The sequence below is a fragment of the Microtus oregoni genome, unplaced genomic scaffold, assembly GCF_018167655.1.
Source record: "Microtus oregoni isolate MIOR12 unplaced genomic scaffold, Mior012 000099F_ref0000060, whole genome shotgun sequence".
Lineage (NCBI taxonomy): Eukaryota > Metazoa > Chordata > Mammalia > Rodentia > Cricetidae > Microtus > Microtus oregoni.
Window position 1 is genome coordinate 960,859 of NW_024544712.1, and position 18,042 is coordinate 978,900.

An 18,042-nucleotide genomic window follows, 5' to 3' on the forward strand; every position below is an offset into this window, starting at 1 on the left:
AAAAAGAATTTTCTTTGAAAAAAAATTAAAATGTAGGTTGGAGAGATGGCCCAGCAGTTACGAATGAGTGCTACTCTCCCACTTGACCTAGATTCTGTGTTCGCACCTACATCAGCTGTCTTACAACTGTCTAGCTTCAGCTCTAGGGAGGTCTGATACTCTCTTGTGACCTCTGAGGGTACACATGTGATAAATACAATCATACAGACAAGGAAAAAAAATTTTAAACATTTTAAATCAGAACATTTTACGTAAGACTGTAATTCTTGTTTTATTGATTACTCTCAACCCCAGTCCTCTTCTGCTTTCTAGTGGTAATCCCAGGTTAGTATCTATTCAGAAAATACACTATATTGCTTGTATAAATTTAAATATACAAATGTTGAGGACTGGGGAGATGATCCATTTGATAAAAAGCTGGCTCCACATGCATGAGTTGAGCTCCCCAGTACTTACATAAAAACCTGAGTATGGTGCTCCACTTCTGTAATCCCGGTGTTGGGGAGGCAGAGACAAGAGGATTCCTGGATTTGCTAGATAGCTAATTTAGCAGAATGAGTGCTTGGTTCGGTGAGAGACTTTGTCTTAAAAAATAAGGTAGAAGGGCTTGAGAGATGATTTGGCAGTTAAGAGTGAATACTGGCCTGGTGTGGTGGCACATGCCTTTATTCATAGCCCTCAGCAGGCAAAGACAGATGGATCTCTGAGATTGAAACCAGCCTGATCTACAAAGTGAGTTCTAGGACAGCAAAGGGTACACAGAGAAACCCTTTCTGGAAAGACCTTAAAAAAGTGCATACTGCTCTTTTATAGGACCTGAGTTTGGTTATCAGCACCCAGGTTACATGACCGCCCCCCCAAACGTCTGTAACTTAAGCTACAAGATATTCAGTTACTTTGGCCTCTTTGAACACCTGAACTCACATGTACATGCTCAACACACATAAACATAATTAAAAATAAAGCAAATCTTTAAAAAAATAGATTGTGGAAGACACTTGATATAAACTTGTGGCATATAAGGCCAGCCTGACCTACAGAGTGAGTTCCAGGACAGCCAGGGATACACAGAGAAACCCTGTCTCAAAACCAAAACAAAAAAGAAAATCATTGATTATGATACAAAGATAAAATGTAATTTCAACCCTAAAGTTGTTTGTAAAGGGAGGCAATATGCTAGAATGTTAGCTGTTTCTTTCTGGCTGGCGGGATTATGAGTGAATCCTCCATTCTTTCCCCTTTATTTTTCCATAGTTTGAACTCTCTATAGTAGACAATTTACATAAGGCCACCAGATGATGTAGGAAAGGATAAAAGAAGTCTGAGGGGTTGTGTGAAAGCAGAGATCATTGACACACAACTCCAAGAAACTGCCTATTGGGAAGGGTGACACAAAAGGAAAAAGTTCAAGGTGAATCTTCACTTCTTGTCTTATTCCCCTGACGAGACCAGGAGGAGCAAAGACACATGAAGATAATAGATGAGACCATGGCTCAGCTACAGGACCTTAAGAATCAGCACCTGGCCAAAAAATCAGAAGTGAATGACAAGAACCATGAGATGGAAGAGATTCGCAAGAAGCTTGGGGGAGCCAATAAGTGAGTGGATTGCAGCCTGGGCGGGGTGAAAGTAGGTAAAGCAGGCAGCCTTCAGATTTGGATCTTAACATCGCTACTTGGACCTTTTTAGGGAAATGACTCATTTACAGAAGGAGGTGACAGCCATTGAGACCAAGCTTGAACAGAAACGCAGTGACCGCCACAACTTGCTACAGGCCTGCAAGATGCAGGACATCAAATTGCCACTGTCAAAGGGCACCATGGATGATATTAGTCAGGAAGAAGTGAGTATTATGGTGGGTGGTGGGAGTGATCTGTGAGCAGCTTACCAGTGATAGAAAAGGAAAAATGGCTGCGAAGGGTAGGCATCAGATAGAAGCACAGGCAAAGAGTTGGCAGGGATGTAAGTAAAGATGGGTGCAAAAGAGATGTCTTAAGGTGGAGGTAGTGAAGTCAGGCTTTGTTATGAGAGGAACATTGACTTGAGAGGAGAGCTTCAAGCTAGTGATTGGTCAGAAAGATAATGAAGTGATTGAGTAATCTTAAGGTCTTAAGCTCATAGCTTTATCAGATACTGAACATTGGTTGGAGTGAGAACTAAGGAACATAAGTCAAGAGCAGAGGAAGATTCAGGAAACTGGAGAACCTGAGGAGACTTAGCTGCAGTGAGGGAGGTTGGCCAGAAGAGGGTTGGAGAGGGGACATCAGCAATGCAGAGGTAAGGAAGTTTAGGTGTAGGGAAAAAAATCAGAGGAACTGTGGCATTTTATCAATTGGAAGCGAAAGATGGTCGTGAGGAGCTCTTCCCAGATAGCCTTTCAGTTTAATTTAGTAGAAGTTTTGAACACTGGTATTGCAGACACTGATAGGCCATGACAATCATTCCTAATCGTAACTATAGCTCTGTTAGCTGGCCATTGTCCTCACATTAGAAATGAAGAAACTTGGTGAGCTATAGAGCCCAGTTTTCAATTTGGACCTTCCTGTTGGCCCCTTCCTCTGTCATCTAGCAAGGTGCTTTCTCAAAGATATTGAAAGCTTCAAAGGAACCCCTATTCTCGAAAGGGATGCAGATGGTCAGTCTGCTTCATCTGCCTCTCCTTCCGTCTCAACATTGCAGGGTAGCTCTCAGGGAGAGGAGTCAGTGAGTGGTTCCCAGAGAATATCCAGCATCTATGCTCGAGAGGCCCTCATCGAAATTGACTATGGTGACCTGTGTGAGGATCTGAAGGTAAGAGCTCTGGCTGGGAGGCATTGGCATTTTCTCTTCTGTCCCAAGAAATGTTTACCTATCTGGGGCCAATGAAATCTGTTGCTAAAAAGGAAAGATCTGGTTAAGGATGACTGAGTTGGGAGTCTCTTGCACCCTCAGTTGCCCATATCCCTACTTGTATGCATGTATGTGTATATGTGTGTATGTATGTACTAGCTAAGACCAGGTGCACACAGAACTAGAAGAAAACTGCAGCAAACAGGTAGACCTTAGGTGCTCCTTGGGGCTCTGCTTCAGGTACTGCTCTCCCTTAGCATTGTGATTATCTCCTTCACTGTCTTCACCTCTGCTGGCATCTCTACACTTAGTCCCACAGCTTACCTCAAACTCCAGCTTTCTTTCCCAGACTTCCCCTTCAGTACATCTCACATGCTCAGAAACAAAAATCTGAGCTTCATTCTTGACATTCACTTACTCTGCATGATTGACTAATTTACCAAGTTCTATCAATTTAGCCTTCTAAAGACGGTGAGCATTCTGTATTATTTGCTTGCTTATTGTTGCTGCATCATCTCTCCAGTGCAGGCCACATAGTTAGGAATCTCCTTGCATTCTCAGCACTTGTCCACCCAGCTGTCTTCTATCATTGTGAGTGTGAGTGTAAGTACATATGGTTTGTTTAGTCTGTTGTGCTTATGCTTGGTGCTCTGTCTGCAGCCAGTGGGAATGCGTTTAGGTTGGCTTCTGCATCATCTTGGCATTAACCCTTTGTAGTCTTTGTTCATCTTCCTTAGTTCCTGATATGTCTAGGCTCAACCTCTATACATCTTATCCCAGACCAGGAATGAGCTATTTCCCTGAGAAGTTCTTGACTCTTTTATTCAGTGGGAAATGCTACTATTTAGTAACTACCGTCTGGACACTGAAGTGCTCAAGACAGCTGACAGCTTAGTGTTTCTATAACTCTTAAGTAGATTTGAAGAAAAAATAAAATTATTGCAGGATTCACATTGGTACTTCTAATTAAGATTGAAATTTTCAGTTTAACATCATTGTCCTTAAGTCTGTGTCTCTAATTCTCACTGAAAAATCTTGTTTCCTAGCACCCTTTTTAAAAAATTGTGCCTATGTATGTATATGATGTCTGTGTGAATATCACATCATGAGTGTGAAGTCAAAGCACAGCTTTATGGAGTCCATTCTCTCCTGCCCCCATGTAAGTCCCAGGGATCAAACTTAGGTTGTCAATCTGAGCCAACTCACTGATCCAATTTATCATACTTGGTTTCTCATTTTGCTTCTCTCCTTGACTTTCACTCTACATGCACACTTATTTTCTTTTTTTCCTGAGCCTTGTGAAGAAAATACAGATGGTAAGATAGTTCAGCTCTAGGGCTACATGTGAGGGCTCACACCGTAATCCTTGCAGTTAGGATGCAGAGGTATTGTGTTTTATATTGTATTTCACCATGAGGTACATCCTATCAGGATTTGTCCATTACTAACTAGTGATGCTGAGTTTAGTCCCATAGTTAAAAGTGTCAGTTGCCAGGTTACTCATTGCTGAGCATACACTTTTGTCTTTGTCATTAATTAGCAACTAATCATTAGAGTGGTTCTTTATCATCTTCTGAACATCTTGTACCCCAATAATTTTTTCTACCTAACATAACTATGCAGGATCACACGGTTCTAAAATGAAAAGAATAAAACTGGGTACATGAAGAAAATTCTGGCTTCTATTTTTGTTCCCTTCTCTTCATCACTAGGTCACTTTTTAATTGTTTTTTTATTGCCTCTTTGTTGTGGTTTTAAAATGCAAATATGTTTGCATGCAATTGAATTCATAGTCTCACCTTCTTTTAGATAATAGTAAACTCTTATATACTTTTAATTTTCGCTTAAAAGCCTATTGTACAGATTATTCCTCAGCAGTACGTAGAGATCTTCAAATGGTATTCTATTTTCTTTCTTTCCATAAATTTTTGTTCAACATGGCTGTAACTTTTCAGTGTAGGGTTTTTTTTTAACCATTATGGCATTTTTCTACAAAGTTTGTTTTTGTTTTCCCATTCTTTCTCCCCATTTCTGCTCTCCCCCCCCCAGTAGCCTTCTTTCCACTCTCATGTCACATGTTGTTACCTTCCCCCATGCTTCCTTTCTGTTACCTTTTTGTTGTTGTTGTTGTTGTTTTGGTTTTTCAAGGCAGGGTTTCTCTGTGGCTTTGGAGCCTGTCCTGGAACTAGCTCTGTAGACCAGGCTGGTCTCGAACTCACAGAGATCCGCCTGCTGTCCAAGTCCTGGAATTAAAGGTGTACCCCACCATGCCCAGCTATCTTTAATTTTTTGAGGGACCATATTGATTTCTTTAATGGCAATATTTATACTCCTGGTAGCACTGAGTAAAATTTGTTCTTTTCTCATAGCCTCACCAACATTTATTGCTTTCTTGGTCATAATCATTTTGACTAAGGGTGAGATGGAATCTCAAAGTAGTTTTAATTTGCATTCCTGCTGACTAACAGTAGTGAACATTTAATATAGATATATACTTACATGGCACATGACACACATATGGTGGTCAAAGGACAACCTCCTAAGGTCAGTTGTCTCCTTTCACCTTGTGGATTTTGGAGTTTGAACTCAGGCTTGGTGACAAGTACCCTATTCACTGAGCCATCTTGCTGGGCCTTTTGAAATATTTATTGGTCATTTGTGTTTCTTCTTTTGAGAACTGTCTGCTTATTACATTAACCCTTTTATGATTGGCAGTTTTGTGGCTTGGGTGTTTTACTCTTTGTAATTCTTTATATATTCTAGATATCTGTCCGCTGTCTGAGGCTTAACTGGCAAAGGTTTTCTCCCAGTGTATAGGCTGTGTGTTCTGATGCTTTCTCTTGATAAGCAGAATCTGTTTTTTTAATTTCATGTCCCATTTATTGGTTCTTGGGACTATTTTCGGTGCTGTTTCAGTCCTATTCAGAAAGTTCTTATTTATACCTGTAACTTCAAGTGTATTCTTGTAACACTTTCAGAGTTGGAGGTTTGAAAGTAAGTCTTTCATCCATTTTGATTTGTTTTTTTTGTTTAGGGTAAAAGATATATTCTTTTTTTAAAAATATTTATTTATTTATTATGTATACAATATTCTGTCTGTGTGTATGTCTGCAGGCCAGAAGAGGGCACCAGACCTCATCACAGATGGTTGTGAGCCACCATGTGGTTGCTGGGAAATGAACCCAGGACCTGTGGAAGAGCAGGCAATGCTCTTAACCACTGAGCCATCTCTCCAGCCCCTAAAAGATATATTCTTGATGCTTTTGTCAGAATTTAGGTGGCTATAGCTGTGAGTTTGTTTCTGGGTCTCTTGTCTTACTCTTTTGGTCTATGTGCTTGTTTTTGTGCCATCACTAAGTTGTTTTCATCGCTCTGTGGTCATTTTTTTTCCTTGTTTGAAAATTCCATGCCGTGTATTTTGATCATATTCACCCTCTCCCCTCAGTCTTTTCAGATCCAGCCATCCATTCCTACTCAGCCAACTTGATGTCATCTTCTTCCTCCTCCTTTTTTATAAACCCATAAAATAAAGTCAGTGCTACCTCAGTATTCTTGGAGCTGTGGCCTTTTGCTACAATATGATCAGGCTGCTAGGAGAAAACTGGCTCTTCCTCTCCTAGCAGCTATCAACTGCCAATAGCTTCTAGCTAGGGGTGTGATACAGTTTTAAGTCAGATATTATAATACCCTCAACAATGTTCTTTCCACTTGGGATTGCTTTGATTGTATGTGGTCTTTTGTGTTTTTGCATTAATTTTTAGATTTTTTTTTCTAGTTCTGTGAAGAATGTTGTTGGAATTTTAATGGGAATTGCATTGAATATGTATATTACTTTTGGTAATAAAAGCCATTTTTACAGCATAAATTCTGCTAGTCCAGGAGGATGGAAGGTCTCTCTGTCATTTGGTATCTTCTTTTGTTTTTTTACGTGCCTTAAAGTTTTCATTGCATCCTTATCCCTAGGTACTTTATTTTTGGGGAAGTTATTATGTATGGGTTGTTTTTCCTAATTTCTCTCTCGGGAAGTTTGTTGTTGATATATATGAGAGCTACTAACTTTTGTATATTGATTCTGTATGTTACAATTTTACTAAAAGTGTTTATTTAATGTAAGAGTTTTCTGGTAGAATGTATATGGTCAAGAACAAAATCATATCTGTGAATATGAGTATTTTCACTTGTTTCCTATTTTTATGCTTTTTTTATGGCTTCCTCTCACCTTATTGTTCTAGCAAGACTTTGAGCATTGTATTGAATAAGAGTGTACAATTGAGTTCTTTATCTCATTCCAAAATTTAGAAGAAATATTTTCAGTTTGTCTCTGTTTTATAATGTTGGCCATAGGTTTGTCACATACAACATTTATTGTTTTAAGGTATGTTCCATTTTTTTTTCTAATTTCTTTTAAGACTTTTATCTTAAAGGCATATTGAACTGTGTTAAATGTCTTTTCTATATTTTTATAGAAATAATCATGTATTTTTCCTTAAGATTATTTATATGCATGACTAGAAGGATGGCTTAGCAATTAAGAGTTCTTACTGTTCTTGCAGAGGACCAAAGTTTGGTTTCCAGTACCTATGTCAAGTGGCTCAGAAGCCCATAATTTCAGCTGGAGGGGATCTGACACTATTGGCTTCCTTGGGTACCTGCACTCACATGTGCACAGGCATACCCAGCAGCTGTGGTTCTTCTGTATAAGAGCAAGGCAGTCAGCATTCTAGCATGGTCAGCTAGAGAGATGACACAGCGGCTATGAGCCTGCATCACTCTTGCGGAGGGCCCGAGTTTAAGTCCTAGCACCCATTTCAGGCAGCTCAATGGGACACCTGTAATGCCAGCTTCAGTGGATCTGACAGCTCTCTCCTCCACTGGGTACCAGCATTCATGTGTACAAACCCATACACAAGTTCATACACATAATTAAAAAGCAAAAAATACATTCCAGTATAAAAGGCGCAGGAGCCCCCACATCTAGCTAAAGACCTGTTAGTGGTTGGTAAATTCTGAGGGAGAAAGTTAGTTTTCTTTAAGGAAACATAAATTTGAAAGGTGGACCATGTTCCAGTGGATGGTCTCATACTCATTAGTATATGGACAAAACATACTGGACTCAGTGGGATTTGCTGATGTTTCTTTTTTTTTTTTTAAAGATTTGCTTATTTATTTTTGAGAGAGAAAGAACATGAAGTTGGCTAGGTAGGAAGAAATTGGGGAGGGGAAAGAATATGAACAAAATATATTGTAAGAAAAATTTTGAATAAATTTATGAAAAATGACAGGAAGTTGAGGGATGAAGGAGTGGAGTGGATCTAGGATAGTGGTTCTCAATCTTCCTAATACTTCGACCCAGCTAGTTTGTCATTATGGTGTCGCCCAACCATAAAATTATTTTCATTGCTATTTCCTAACTGTAATTTTGCTACTATTATGAACTGTAGTGTAAATATCTGTGTTTCTGATAGTCTTAGGTTGAGAACCATTGATCTAGAAGGAGTAAGGGGAAGAATGGGGTCAATATGATCAAAATACATTGTATGCATGCATGAAATTCTCAAAGAATTAATAAAATACCTTAAAAGTAAATCTAAAAAGATTACATTGTTACATTTATTGTGTGTTTTAATTATTAGTATTTCAGTTTTTCATTTTAACATTTAAAATAAATATTATTTGACAATTTCACACATGTATATAATTCATACTTACCACACACACCCCACTTCAGCTTTATAAGTCTTTTTCTTGTGTTCATGTCTACTTGTTTTGTGACTTAGTGAGTAATTGGGGCTGTCCAAATGAACAGATTGGAGCTACTTGCTGGAGCTTGGTAGTCTCAGCACTGGGTACATAGCTGGAGAAAATGATTTCACCTCTTTCAGAAGCTCAGTAAGCAGTAAGGGTCATGGCCCCATGAGCAACCACTATCACTGATTATTGTCGAGGACTGTCTCATGTGCCTCTGTACAGGTAGCCATAGTTATTGTGAGTTCATGATTGTATATGTTGAACTAGCCTTGCATCCTTGGGATGAAACCTACTCAGTCACGATGTATGATATTGATGTGTTCTTGAATTCAGTTTGTAAGTATTTTCCTGAAAATTTCTGTGTCTGTGTTCACCGGGGACATTGGAGCTATAGTTTTCTTTTGTCATCATCTTTACCTGATTTTGGCATTGTGGTAGTGCTGGTTGGCTTCAAAGGATGAAATTGCTAATGTTCCTTCCCTTTCTAGTTCATGGAACAGTTTAACAAGTATTGACATTAGATTTTCCTTTAAAGTTTGCCAGGTATGGTGACTCATGCCTTTAATCCCAGCTCTTAGGAGGCAGAGGCTGGTGTATCTCTGTGAGTTTGAGGACAGTGTAGTCTACACAGTGAGTTCCAGGACAGCCAGGACTATATAATGAGACCCTGTCCTCCCCCCCAAAATAATAATAAGTTTGATTAAACTTATTGTTGAGTCCACTGGTCCTGGGCTTGTCTCCGTGGTTAATTACGGTGTCAGCCTCACTGTACGTGATGAATCATGTGCGTTTAGAAATTAACTTCATTTAGATTTTTGGTTTTTTAGATTTAATAGCTTACTAGAATATAAGTTTTGGAGCTAGAGACATAGCTTAAAAGTTAAGAGCATTTACCATACTTGCAGTAGATCCAAGTTCAGTTCCTCACACCCATGTGATGGCTCACAGCTATCTGCAACTTTAGTTCTAGGAGAGTTAATGCTGTCTTCTAGCCTTCAAGTATACCAGAGCTCTTCTCTGTTTTCAAAAGAGTTTTCTAAAATGTAAATAAATTCATGTCCTTCTTGCTCTCTAAATCACATTGGTCTCCTTTGAGATAAAAATATATGTTTTGTACAGCCTTTTATAATCTATCCTTTGCTTGTCTATCTAGCTTCTCTTTCTTTGTGCCTCCCCAGCATGCTTCTGTTAGTGCACAAGCGTGATTATGTCTGCACACAAGTTGTTAATAGTGCCATATTGGTTCTTTAAAGGGGGTGACTTCTAAAGTTGATTATTCCTGAATTGCTTTTAATTCAGTGACTAACCAATGAGGCACCTCCTCTCTCTCTTTTGACTGTGATGTTCTCAGCTGTATACAAAACCATGTCTGCTCTTTCATCTACTGTTCATCCTGTAGGCTTTAACTTAGACACACGCCCAGATGCTTTCCCTGACCGCAGAGTCTGAATTGGGTTCTCTTCTTGTGTTCTGATTCAACACTGCTTGTCACTGTCTTTACATTAATCCTGCACCATTCTCATTATTTACTTAGCTGTGTTCTCTGTTAGCGCCTTGAATTCTGTGAATACAGGAACAGCTCTTGGTGGCTATTCAGTTAAAGTAGTTATTAACTAAAAGTGGCAGTGAGGCACAAATTCAAACATGCATTTACAGTAGCTGTAAGGGGTCCCCAACCAAAATGGAATGGAATTTGCTCAGATACAATGATTTAAGAGGAAAGCATGAGTTGCATTAGTTGTTGTGGAGCTGTGAGTGGAGGCCAGAGCAGTCTGTGAGGAGTTTCAGGTCACCCTGGGATGGTGCTGACTCATGGTTTGGGCTAAGCCACAGAGGGCCCCTAGCAGCTGTTCCTCCAGAGACAAATAGGTTGGCAAGATCTGGAGGAAGAACTAAGGTGAGAAAGCCACATTCACTTAGAATTTCCAGTGACAGAACAGTTACTTCAAGCTGGATTTTGTGAAAGACGCCGAGCTGGAGAAGAGCTTGCCTTCTACATAGGAGCAGGTCCCCAAGCTCTGGTCATCTCTCAAGTGGTCTGGACTTGGTTCGGGTGCTCCTTACTGTTTGCTGGCTGTGGGGTTACAGGATGCACAGGCGGAGGAGGAAATCAAGCAAGAGATGAACACACTGCAGCAAAAGCTGAATGAACAGCAGAGTGTGCTTCAGCGGATTGCTGCCCCCAACATGAAGGCCATTGAAAAGCTGGAGAGTGTCCGAGACAAGTTCCAGGAGACCTCAGATGGTAAGACCTGCTGGGCTTTAGATGGGAGCAGAGGACTGAAGGTGTGATAACGGTGTGCTGTGATAACACACCAGCCTCTGTTTTCACATACTTTGATATTCAAAATTGCTGGGTACCCTGAACAGTGGGGATTATCTACTCGCTTTCTGGGGAGCAAATGATGGTGCTAAGATAGCTGGTATAGCTCATGGAGGAATCCATGCTTGTGTGGCTCTAGGACTAGACTGCGGTGGCCAACTCACTGGATACTGATCCCTGTGGGGCTTTCTTCAGGCATTTTTCTCTCTAGGTTGTCCCTAGAATTTTCATTTACAGGTGATTCTTGGCACGGTGTGGTTCTCAACCCTGGCAGAACCCAGGGCCCTGAGCGATCATCATTTGATCTTCTTTTTTCTGGCAGAGTTTGAGGCAGCAAGAAAGCGAGCAAAGAAGGCCAAGCAGGCTTTTGAACAGATTAAGAAGGAGCGCTTTGACCGATTCAATGCTTGCTTTGAATCTGTGGCTACCAACATTGATGAGATCTATAAGGCTCTGTCCCGAAACAGCAGTGCCCAGGTAGACTGGAGCCCCTTATGCAACCAGCTCCTACCATTCTTTTTCAGTTGGTCTTCCCTCTTCCCATCACCATGCTCATGTACACATACCAGGTCCTCATCCCCTTTGTCATCCCATAGGCATTCCTGGGCCCTGAGAATCCTGAAGAGCCCTATTTGGATGGCATCAACTACAATTGTGTAGCTCCTGGCAAACGCTTCCGGCCTATGGACAATTTGTCAGGCGGGGAGAAGACAGTTGCAGCTCTGGCCTTGCTTTTTGCTATCCACAGGTAAGACTCTGCCCCATAGGGCAGTTGGTGAAGAGGCAGAGCTGAGGCAACCAGAGACTCTGGGGTCAAAGGATATACAGAGGTCTACATAGGTGAAGGTGTTTTTGGGATTCCCTGTCTGTCTACTATAGCACTTAGTTTTTTTGGACCTGACCTCCCCATCTATCCTTATCCACTCAACCTAGCCTCCTGGTTCCTGCATGTATTTAGTTCCACTTTTAGGCTTTTCCTCACATGGTTGCTAGCTAATAGGCACTTTCTGTACATATCTGGCTTGACATACCTCTTCATTCTCCTCCCCTTCCTCTGGGAAGCCATCTTTGACGTCTGGCATACCTTGATACTTCCCCATCCCAGGCCAGTAGTGCTTAAACATGACCCCCTAGAACTTAGCGTTTGAGTATGCAGCATCACTTCGTGAGCATTTCTTGAGTGCTACTCTGTACCAGACTCTTATCGGGAGCTTGGGGACAGGTGAGTCTGATGTGATCTATGGCCTAAGGAGCTCAGAGACTAGAGGAAGCCAGACACATAAGCAGACAGTAGTGTAGGTGGCATGTGTACACAGAGGAGGGACACCTAACTTGTAGTGTGTGTGGGCCAAGGAAGATTTTTAAGGGTAGGTGAGAAAAATGAGTAGTCTTTGGGTGTAGCGAGCTGCGTGGTGTCACACCTGATGGAGATGTATAATCAACTCCTGAGATGGCTAAGGCCTGACCTATGCTATGATCACGCAATGATTATCAGCTGCCTGCATATGCGTGCGCCTATGGGCAGTGCCCTCCTGGCAGTTCGGGGTTGGCAGCCCATGCCTACTTAAGGGCTGGAAGAGGTTTGCCCAGGGAGAGAGGGGAAGAGAAAGAGAAGGAGATAGATTGCTGTGAATAAAGTCCTGGAATAAACTGCAGTGAGAAGAGCTCCGGTGGTTGCGTCATTCTTGCGGGATGAGGGTGGCCGCGACATTTGGGGGCAGGAGAGGTGGCTCAGTGGTTAGGAAGAGCACTTGTGCTCTTGTGGAGGAGCTAGGTTTGGTTTCCAACACCCATTTGTTGACTCATCCATAACTTTAGTTTCAAGGAATCCAGTGCCCTCTTGTGATTTTTGTAGACATTAGGTTTACACATGGTACACACATATACGTTCAAGAAAAGTACTTATACACATAAAATAATTTTTTTATATTTTTTTTTATTTTTTTATTTTTTTGTTTTTTTTCGAGACAAGGTTTCTCTGTGGTTTTGGAGCCTGTCCTGGAACTAGCTCTGTAGACCAGGCTGGTCTCGAACTCACAGAGATCCGCCTGCCTCTGCCTCCCAAGTGCTGGGATTAAAGGCGTGCGCCACCATCGCCCGGCCATAAAATAATTTTTTAAAAGAAAAGTTTGCTAAGGAACCCAGCAAATATTCTAGGCTGAACCTGCTGTTGCATGTATGGAGGTAAGGAGGCATGGCAGAGTGTGATATGTTGGGATATAGGAGACCCACAGGTAGCTTGCTCATTGGAGACAGTTGTCTTCCCAGCCAACCTGGAAGTTCCTGGAAAAGGCCCTGTTTTTCATGGTCCTGGGGGGACAACGGCACACAGAACCAGATAGCGAGGAGGGAATTCCGGGGGCCTAGGCCACTGTAATTTTCAGAGTTGGATTATTTGGTCTCTGAATGCAATTGCCCTATTCCGGCTATGGGAGTGGCCTACTCTTGTTGCTACCCTCTTTCTGTAGTATTAGCTCACCTATTCATTTTGTCTCAGCTACAAGCCAGCCCCCTTCTTTGTCCTGGATGAAATTGATGCTGCCTTGGATAATACCAACATTGGCAAGGTGAGTGCAAGGAAGGTGAGGTCTGGGCGAGAAGCTCCCAAATTGGGACTGGGTTTCATTCAGAGATCAATTCCTGACTGTGCTCTAGCTATTCATCTATTCTATGTGCCTGGAAGACTGGGTCATCCTTGTTTTGATAATCAATAGCCTTTTCTTAGTCTCCCTTACTTTGACTGGAAAATGGGAGTGTTAGGTCTTAAGCCCTGCTGAATACCCCTCCCACAGGTGGCAAATTACATCAAGGAGCAGTCAACTTGCAACTTCCAGGCCATTGTCATCTCTCTCAAGGAGGAATTCTACACCAAGGCTGAGAGCCTCATTGGAGTCTATCCTGAGGTAGTGTGGGCTGGGCTCAGGAGCCAGCCCTTTTCCTGCCCAACTCTCCAAGGCAGGAAGAGAGAGCAGCAGTGGGAGGGTGGAGGAGTGGAGGTAATCAGGTCCTGAGCAGCCGTGTAGGCTTCTTGGAGCCATGCCCTGAATTTTTAGCCAGGCAGTAAAGACAGAGGAAAGTTTAGAGGTAGGAAAAGAAAGAAGGCACACAGGAGTGAATCCTTTCTCCATACCCAGAAAGAACCATTGCCTGGCCTTTGAGCAGATACATAGGGAGGCAGTTTCCGCCCCTGGTTCCAGGCTGTATACCTTTCTTAATTCTCTCTTGATATTTTTTTTCTCTTTCAGCAAGGGGACTGTGTGATCAGCAAAGTTCTGACCTTCGACCTCACCAAGTACCCAGATGCCAACCCCAACCCTAACGAAGAGTAGCAGGAATTCTACCCTCTTGTCTGGATCTCAGAACTGGCTTTCTGTGTATTTCCTGGATCTCTCTCATCACCCATTATCATGAATTCTCTGGGCACCATGCTCCCTTATGTATGTGGACATGTGTCATTATGTATGCATGTGATTTGTTTGCAAAATAAATATTGGATACCAGACTTAAAGGAGCATAACTGAATTTTATTTCAAGGGAGTACAGGGTGACAGCACACCAAGTGGACAAAAGTACCTGGGACCTCATAGGAGTCCTGGGCAGCCACTGAACTGCCCTCGTTCACTGTTTCGTGTGCCTGTTCATTTGACACAGAATGAACACCCTCTATTTGTCTGGGTCTGTGTTTAAAATACTGAATCGAATCAGTGAACATCTCTTAATGGTAAGGAAATGGTAAGGTAACCAGTTACTCTGGTTAGTTAAATATCACAAGTTCCTTGAGAGGAGGATTATCACTTCCATGCTTTGTGGGAAAGCTCACCTTTGAGCCAGACCTTGACAGATTAGTAAGGTTTAGTAAGGGACTAAGTAGACCATGGTTCTACTTTTTTACTTTTTAACACTTAACTAATTGTTGCTGGAGCAAATCATTTGACCTTACTTTGCCTTAGTTCCCTCATTTGTAACATGGGGCTTACATTTACCTATCTCATAATGATGTCAGACTCTCACTAAAAACCTTATCCATGTGTGGAGCACCACCAGATAGCAGCCCCTCCGAATATAAGTTTTGTTATTGCTGGGCCTGGAAGGGCTTCTGACCCTCGTTGAAAAGGAACAGAAGGCACCATCACCTCTGGGAGGTGTTGGATGCTCTGGTTATCCGGAAAGGGCCAGGGCACAGATAGGGCTTATCTGATTAATAGAGAGCCTAAGGAAGCCAGTAGTTTCAATCACACATGATAACTGTGCTTGGGCCCCAAGCTGGGCTGTCAGGAACTAAGACCTAGTAGGCACTTGTCAGCCTAGCGTGTTTAAGATCTGGGCAGGAACTAACCTCATTGGCTGTCGGGACTGCTGAGGAAATAAAGCCTGGTACGATGACTTTAACATTTGCTCAGTCGCAGAGGTCATCACATTTGGTTTATCCTAAATCTCTGCATTGCTTTTTTGTTTACTTTTCAAAATTAAGTCAGACTGGATGTTGTTGCACGTGCCCCCTTTTTCCCAGGCTTACTTGTATTGTTTTTATTTATGGGTATACTGTGTGTGTAACACAGATGTGCATCAGATCTGCTGGAGCTGGACTTACAGGCAGTTAATGAGCTGCCCAACATGGTTACTGGGAACTGAACTTAGGTCCTATGGAAGAGCAGTAAGGACTCTTAACCACTGACCTATCTCTCCAGCCCCAGTGACTCCAGCCTTTAAGCCCAGCACTTGGGAATCTGAGGCAAGGGGAGTGAAAGTTCAAAGGTGATCTATTACCCTGTCTCAAGGAGGTAAGGTCTAATTGGGACTGGTTGCTCAATGGTGCTCAGTGTGTGGGGCACTGGCTCCACCATAGTGTCACTCGGAATTTCTAATTATGCAGGGAGTAGATAAATCCATTCTCATTTTCAGAAACATACTGTGGGATAATGAGATGGTTTGGTGGGTAAAGGTACTGCTTCTAAGTCTGATGTCCTGAGTTGGACCCCTGGGGCCCACAGGGTGAAAGAGAAGACCTAGCTCCCTACAAGTTCTCTGACCTCCATGTATGCCATACATACATACAAGCATACAATAACACCTGAAATCGCAGGTTTGATGTGCTAATTATTTTTCTAATACACATTAGAAGGCATGACTAAACAAGCTGATGTTTAATCAAAGACATATACCATCATTGTCCCATGTGCCATCATTTGGCAAATGCAGGCACAGTTTGAGGACCAGACTCGGTTCTAGTCCCAGCTATAGAAATTAAGATGAGTTATTTATGAGCCTCAGTTTCTTTTATTGTTGTTGTTGTTGAGACAGGGTTTTATTGTGTAGCCTTGGCTGTCCTGGAACTCACTTCTATAGTCCAGACTGGCCTCAGACTCACAGAGATCTGCCTGCCTCTGCCTCCTGAGTGCTGGGATTAAAGGCGTGCCCCACCACACCCTGCTTATCCCAGATTCTTAAAGATAGCAGTTGCTGTTCTCTGCCTTAAAGGGAAAACTGACATACAAAGGGGTTAAATGCTCTGGATAACACTGAACTTGAACCCAAGTTTGTTTTCCTTTAATTCATTCCAGTGCTTTTTCCATTGCAGAGGTGATTAGCAGCCTTGGCTATACATCAGAATCACTTGTGAACTCCACCCCCCCTTTTAAAAGATAAAAGCAGGAGTACCCGGGGCTCCCGGGCGGGCAGCAGTTCCTTTGTTTCTGTGTCCTGCCTGCACCAAGCGGGGTAGGCGCTTTGTCTGCGAGCTGCCCAACCAGCACGGAGGCCTGATCTTTCGGCGCCAGGAGACCCAGCATTGGGGTGAGTTTCTGGCCCACGGCGCCAGCCTGGGACGGGGAGCTCGGGGGTTTCTTGGCCCCCTGTCCTGCTTGGGCTCTCTGCAGGGCCTCTACTCCCCGGGTGCTGCCTCTTTCTTCCTGGCCCACCCAGCTTCCGTCCAGAGCCCTCCCCACTTCGCCCCCACTGCCCTCTTTTGGCGCGTGGCATCGCCCAGCCCAGCCTATCTGGGCGCTGAGTCCGAGTACCCGGGGCTCCCGGGGGGCAGCAGTTCCTTTGTTTCTGTGGCCTGCCTGCACCAAGCGGGGTAGGCGCTTTGTCTGCGAGCTGCCCAACCAGCACAGAGGCCTGATCTTTCGGCGCCAGGAGACCCAGCATTGGGGTGAGTTTCTGGCCCACGGCGCCAGCCTGGGACGGGGAGCTCGGGGGTTTCTTGGCCCCCTGTCCTGCTTGGGCTCTCTGCAGGGCCTCTACTCCCCGGGTGCTGCCTCTTTCTTCCTGGCCCACCCAGCTTCCGTCCAGAGCCCTCCCCACTTCGCCCCCACTGCCCTCTTTAGGCGCGTGGCATCGCCCAGCCCAGCCTATCTGGGCGCTGGGTCCGAGTACTCGGGGCTCCCGGGGGGGGGGGGGGGGGGGGGCAGCAGTTCCTTTGTTTCTTTGGCCTGCCTGCACTAAGCGGGGTAGGCGCTTTGTCTGCGAGCTGCCCAACCAGCACGGAGGCCTGATCTTTCGGCGCCAGGAGACCCAGCATTGGGAGAGCCAACATTGGGGAGAGACAGCATTTGGTAGGCAAGGAGACCTAATCCGGTAAAAGAAGATCCATAGGGAGCATTTGGAAGAAGAGATGGGCCGACGTCAAGGCAAGAATTCGCCCAACAAGCTGAAAAGCAACATGAAGCTACCAGAAACAAGCGACCTCACAACGGGAGGACAAGAACCCCTTAATCAAGAGGAAGGAGAAAAGATTGACTTCATGAAAGTGATTGACACCCTTAAACAGCATGTAAAAAACGCCCTTATAGAAATGGATGAGAAATATAACAGAAAGTTTGAAGAATTGAATAAATCAGTGAATGATACCCTAGAAAACCAAGGAAAAACAATCAAACAGATAATGGAAACAGTTCAAGACCTGAAAACTGAAATAGAGGCAAAGAAGAAAACACAAACAGAGGGCCGTCTGGACATGGAAAATCTAGGTAAACGAATAGAGACTACAGAAACAAGCATAACCAGCAGAATACAAGAGATAGAAGAAAGACTCTCGGATTCTGAAGATACCATAGAGAAAATAAAAACACTGATCAAAGAAAACAGCAAGTCCAACAAACTCTCATCACAAAACATTCAGGAAATATGGGACACAATAAAAA

At 43.1% G+C, this 18,042-nt stretch overlaps 1 protein-coding gene across 1 annotated transcript in view; it reads left to right on the forward strand.

Moving 5' to 3' along the window:
* Positions 1-14,229, forward strand: part of LOC121443094 (structural maintenance of chromosomes protein 1A-like) — a 42,776-nt gene extending 28,547 nt beyond the window's left edge. The window contains exons 17-25 of the mRNA XM_041644781.1: positions 1,453-1,598; positions 1,690-1,843; positions 2,680-2,790; positions 10,666-10,822; positions 11,223-11,377; positions 11,497-11,648; positions 13,398-13,467; positions 13,693-13,803; positions 14,146-14,229. Coding sequence (XP_041500715.1) covers positions 1,453-1,598; positions 1,690-1,843; positions 2,680-2,790; positions 10,666-10,822; positions 11,223-11,377; positions 11,497-11,648; positions 13,398-13,467; positions 13,693-13,803; positions 14,146-14,229 — 1,140 coding nt within the window. The remainder of the gene's footprint in view (positions 1-1,452; positions 1,599-1,689; positions 1,844-2,679; positions 2,791-10,665; positions 10,823-11,222; positions 11,378-11,496; positions 11,649-13,397; positions 13,468-13,692; positions 13,804-14,145) is intronic.
* Positions 14,230-18,042: the final 3,813 nt, after the last annotated feature.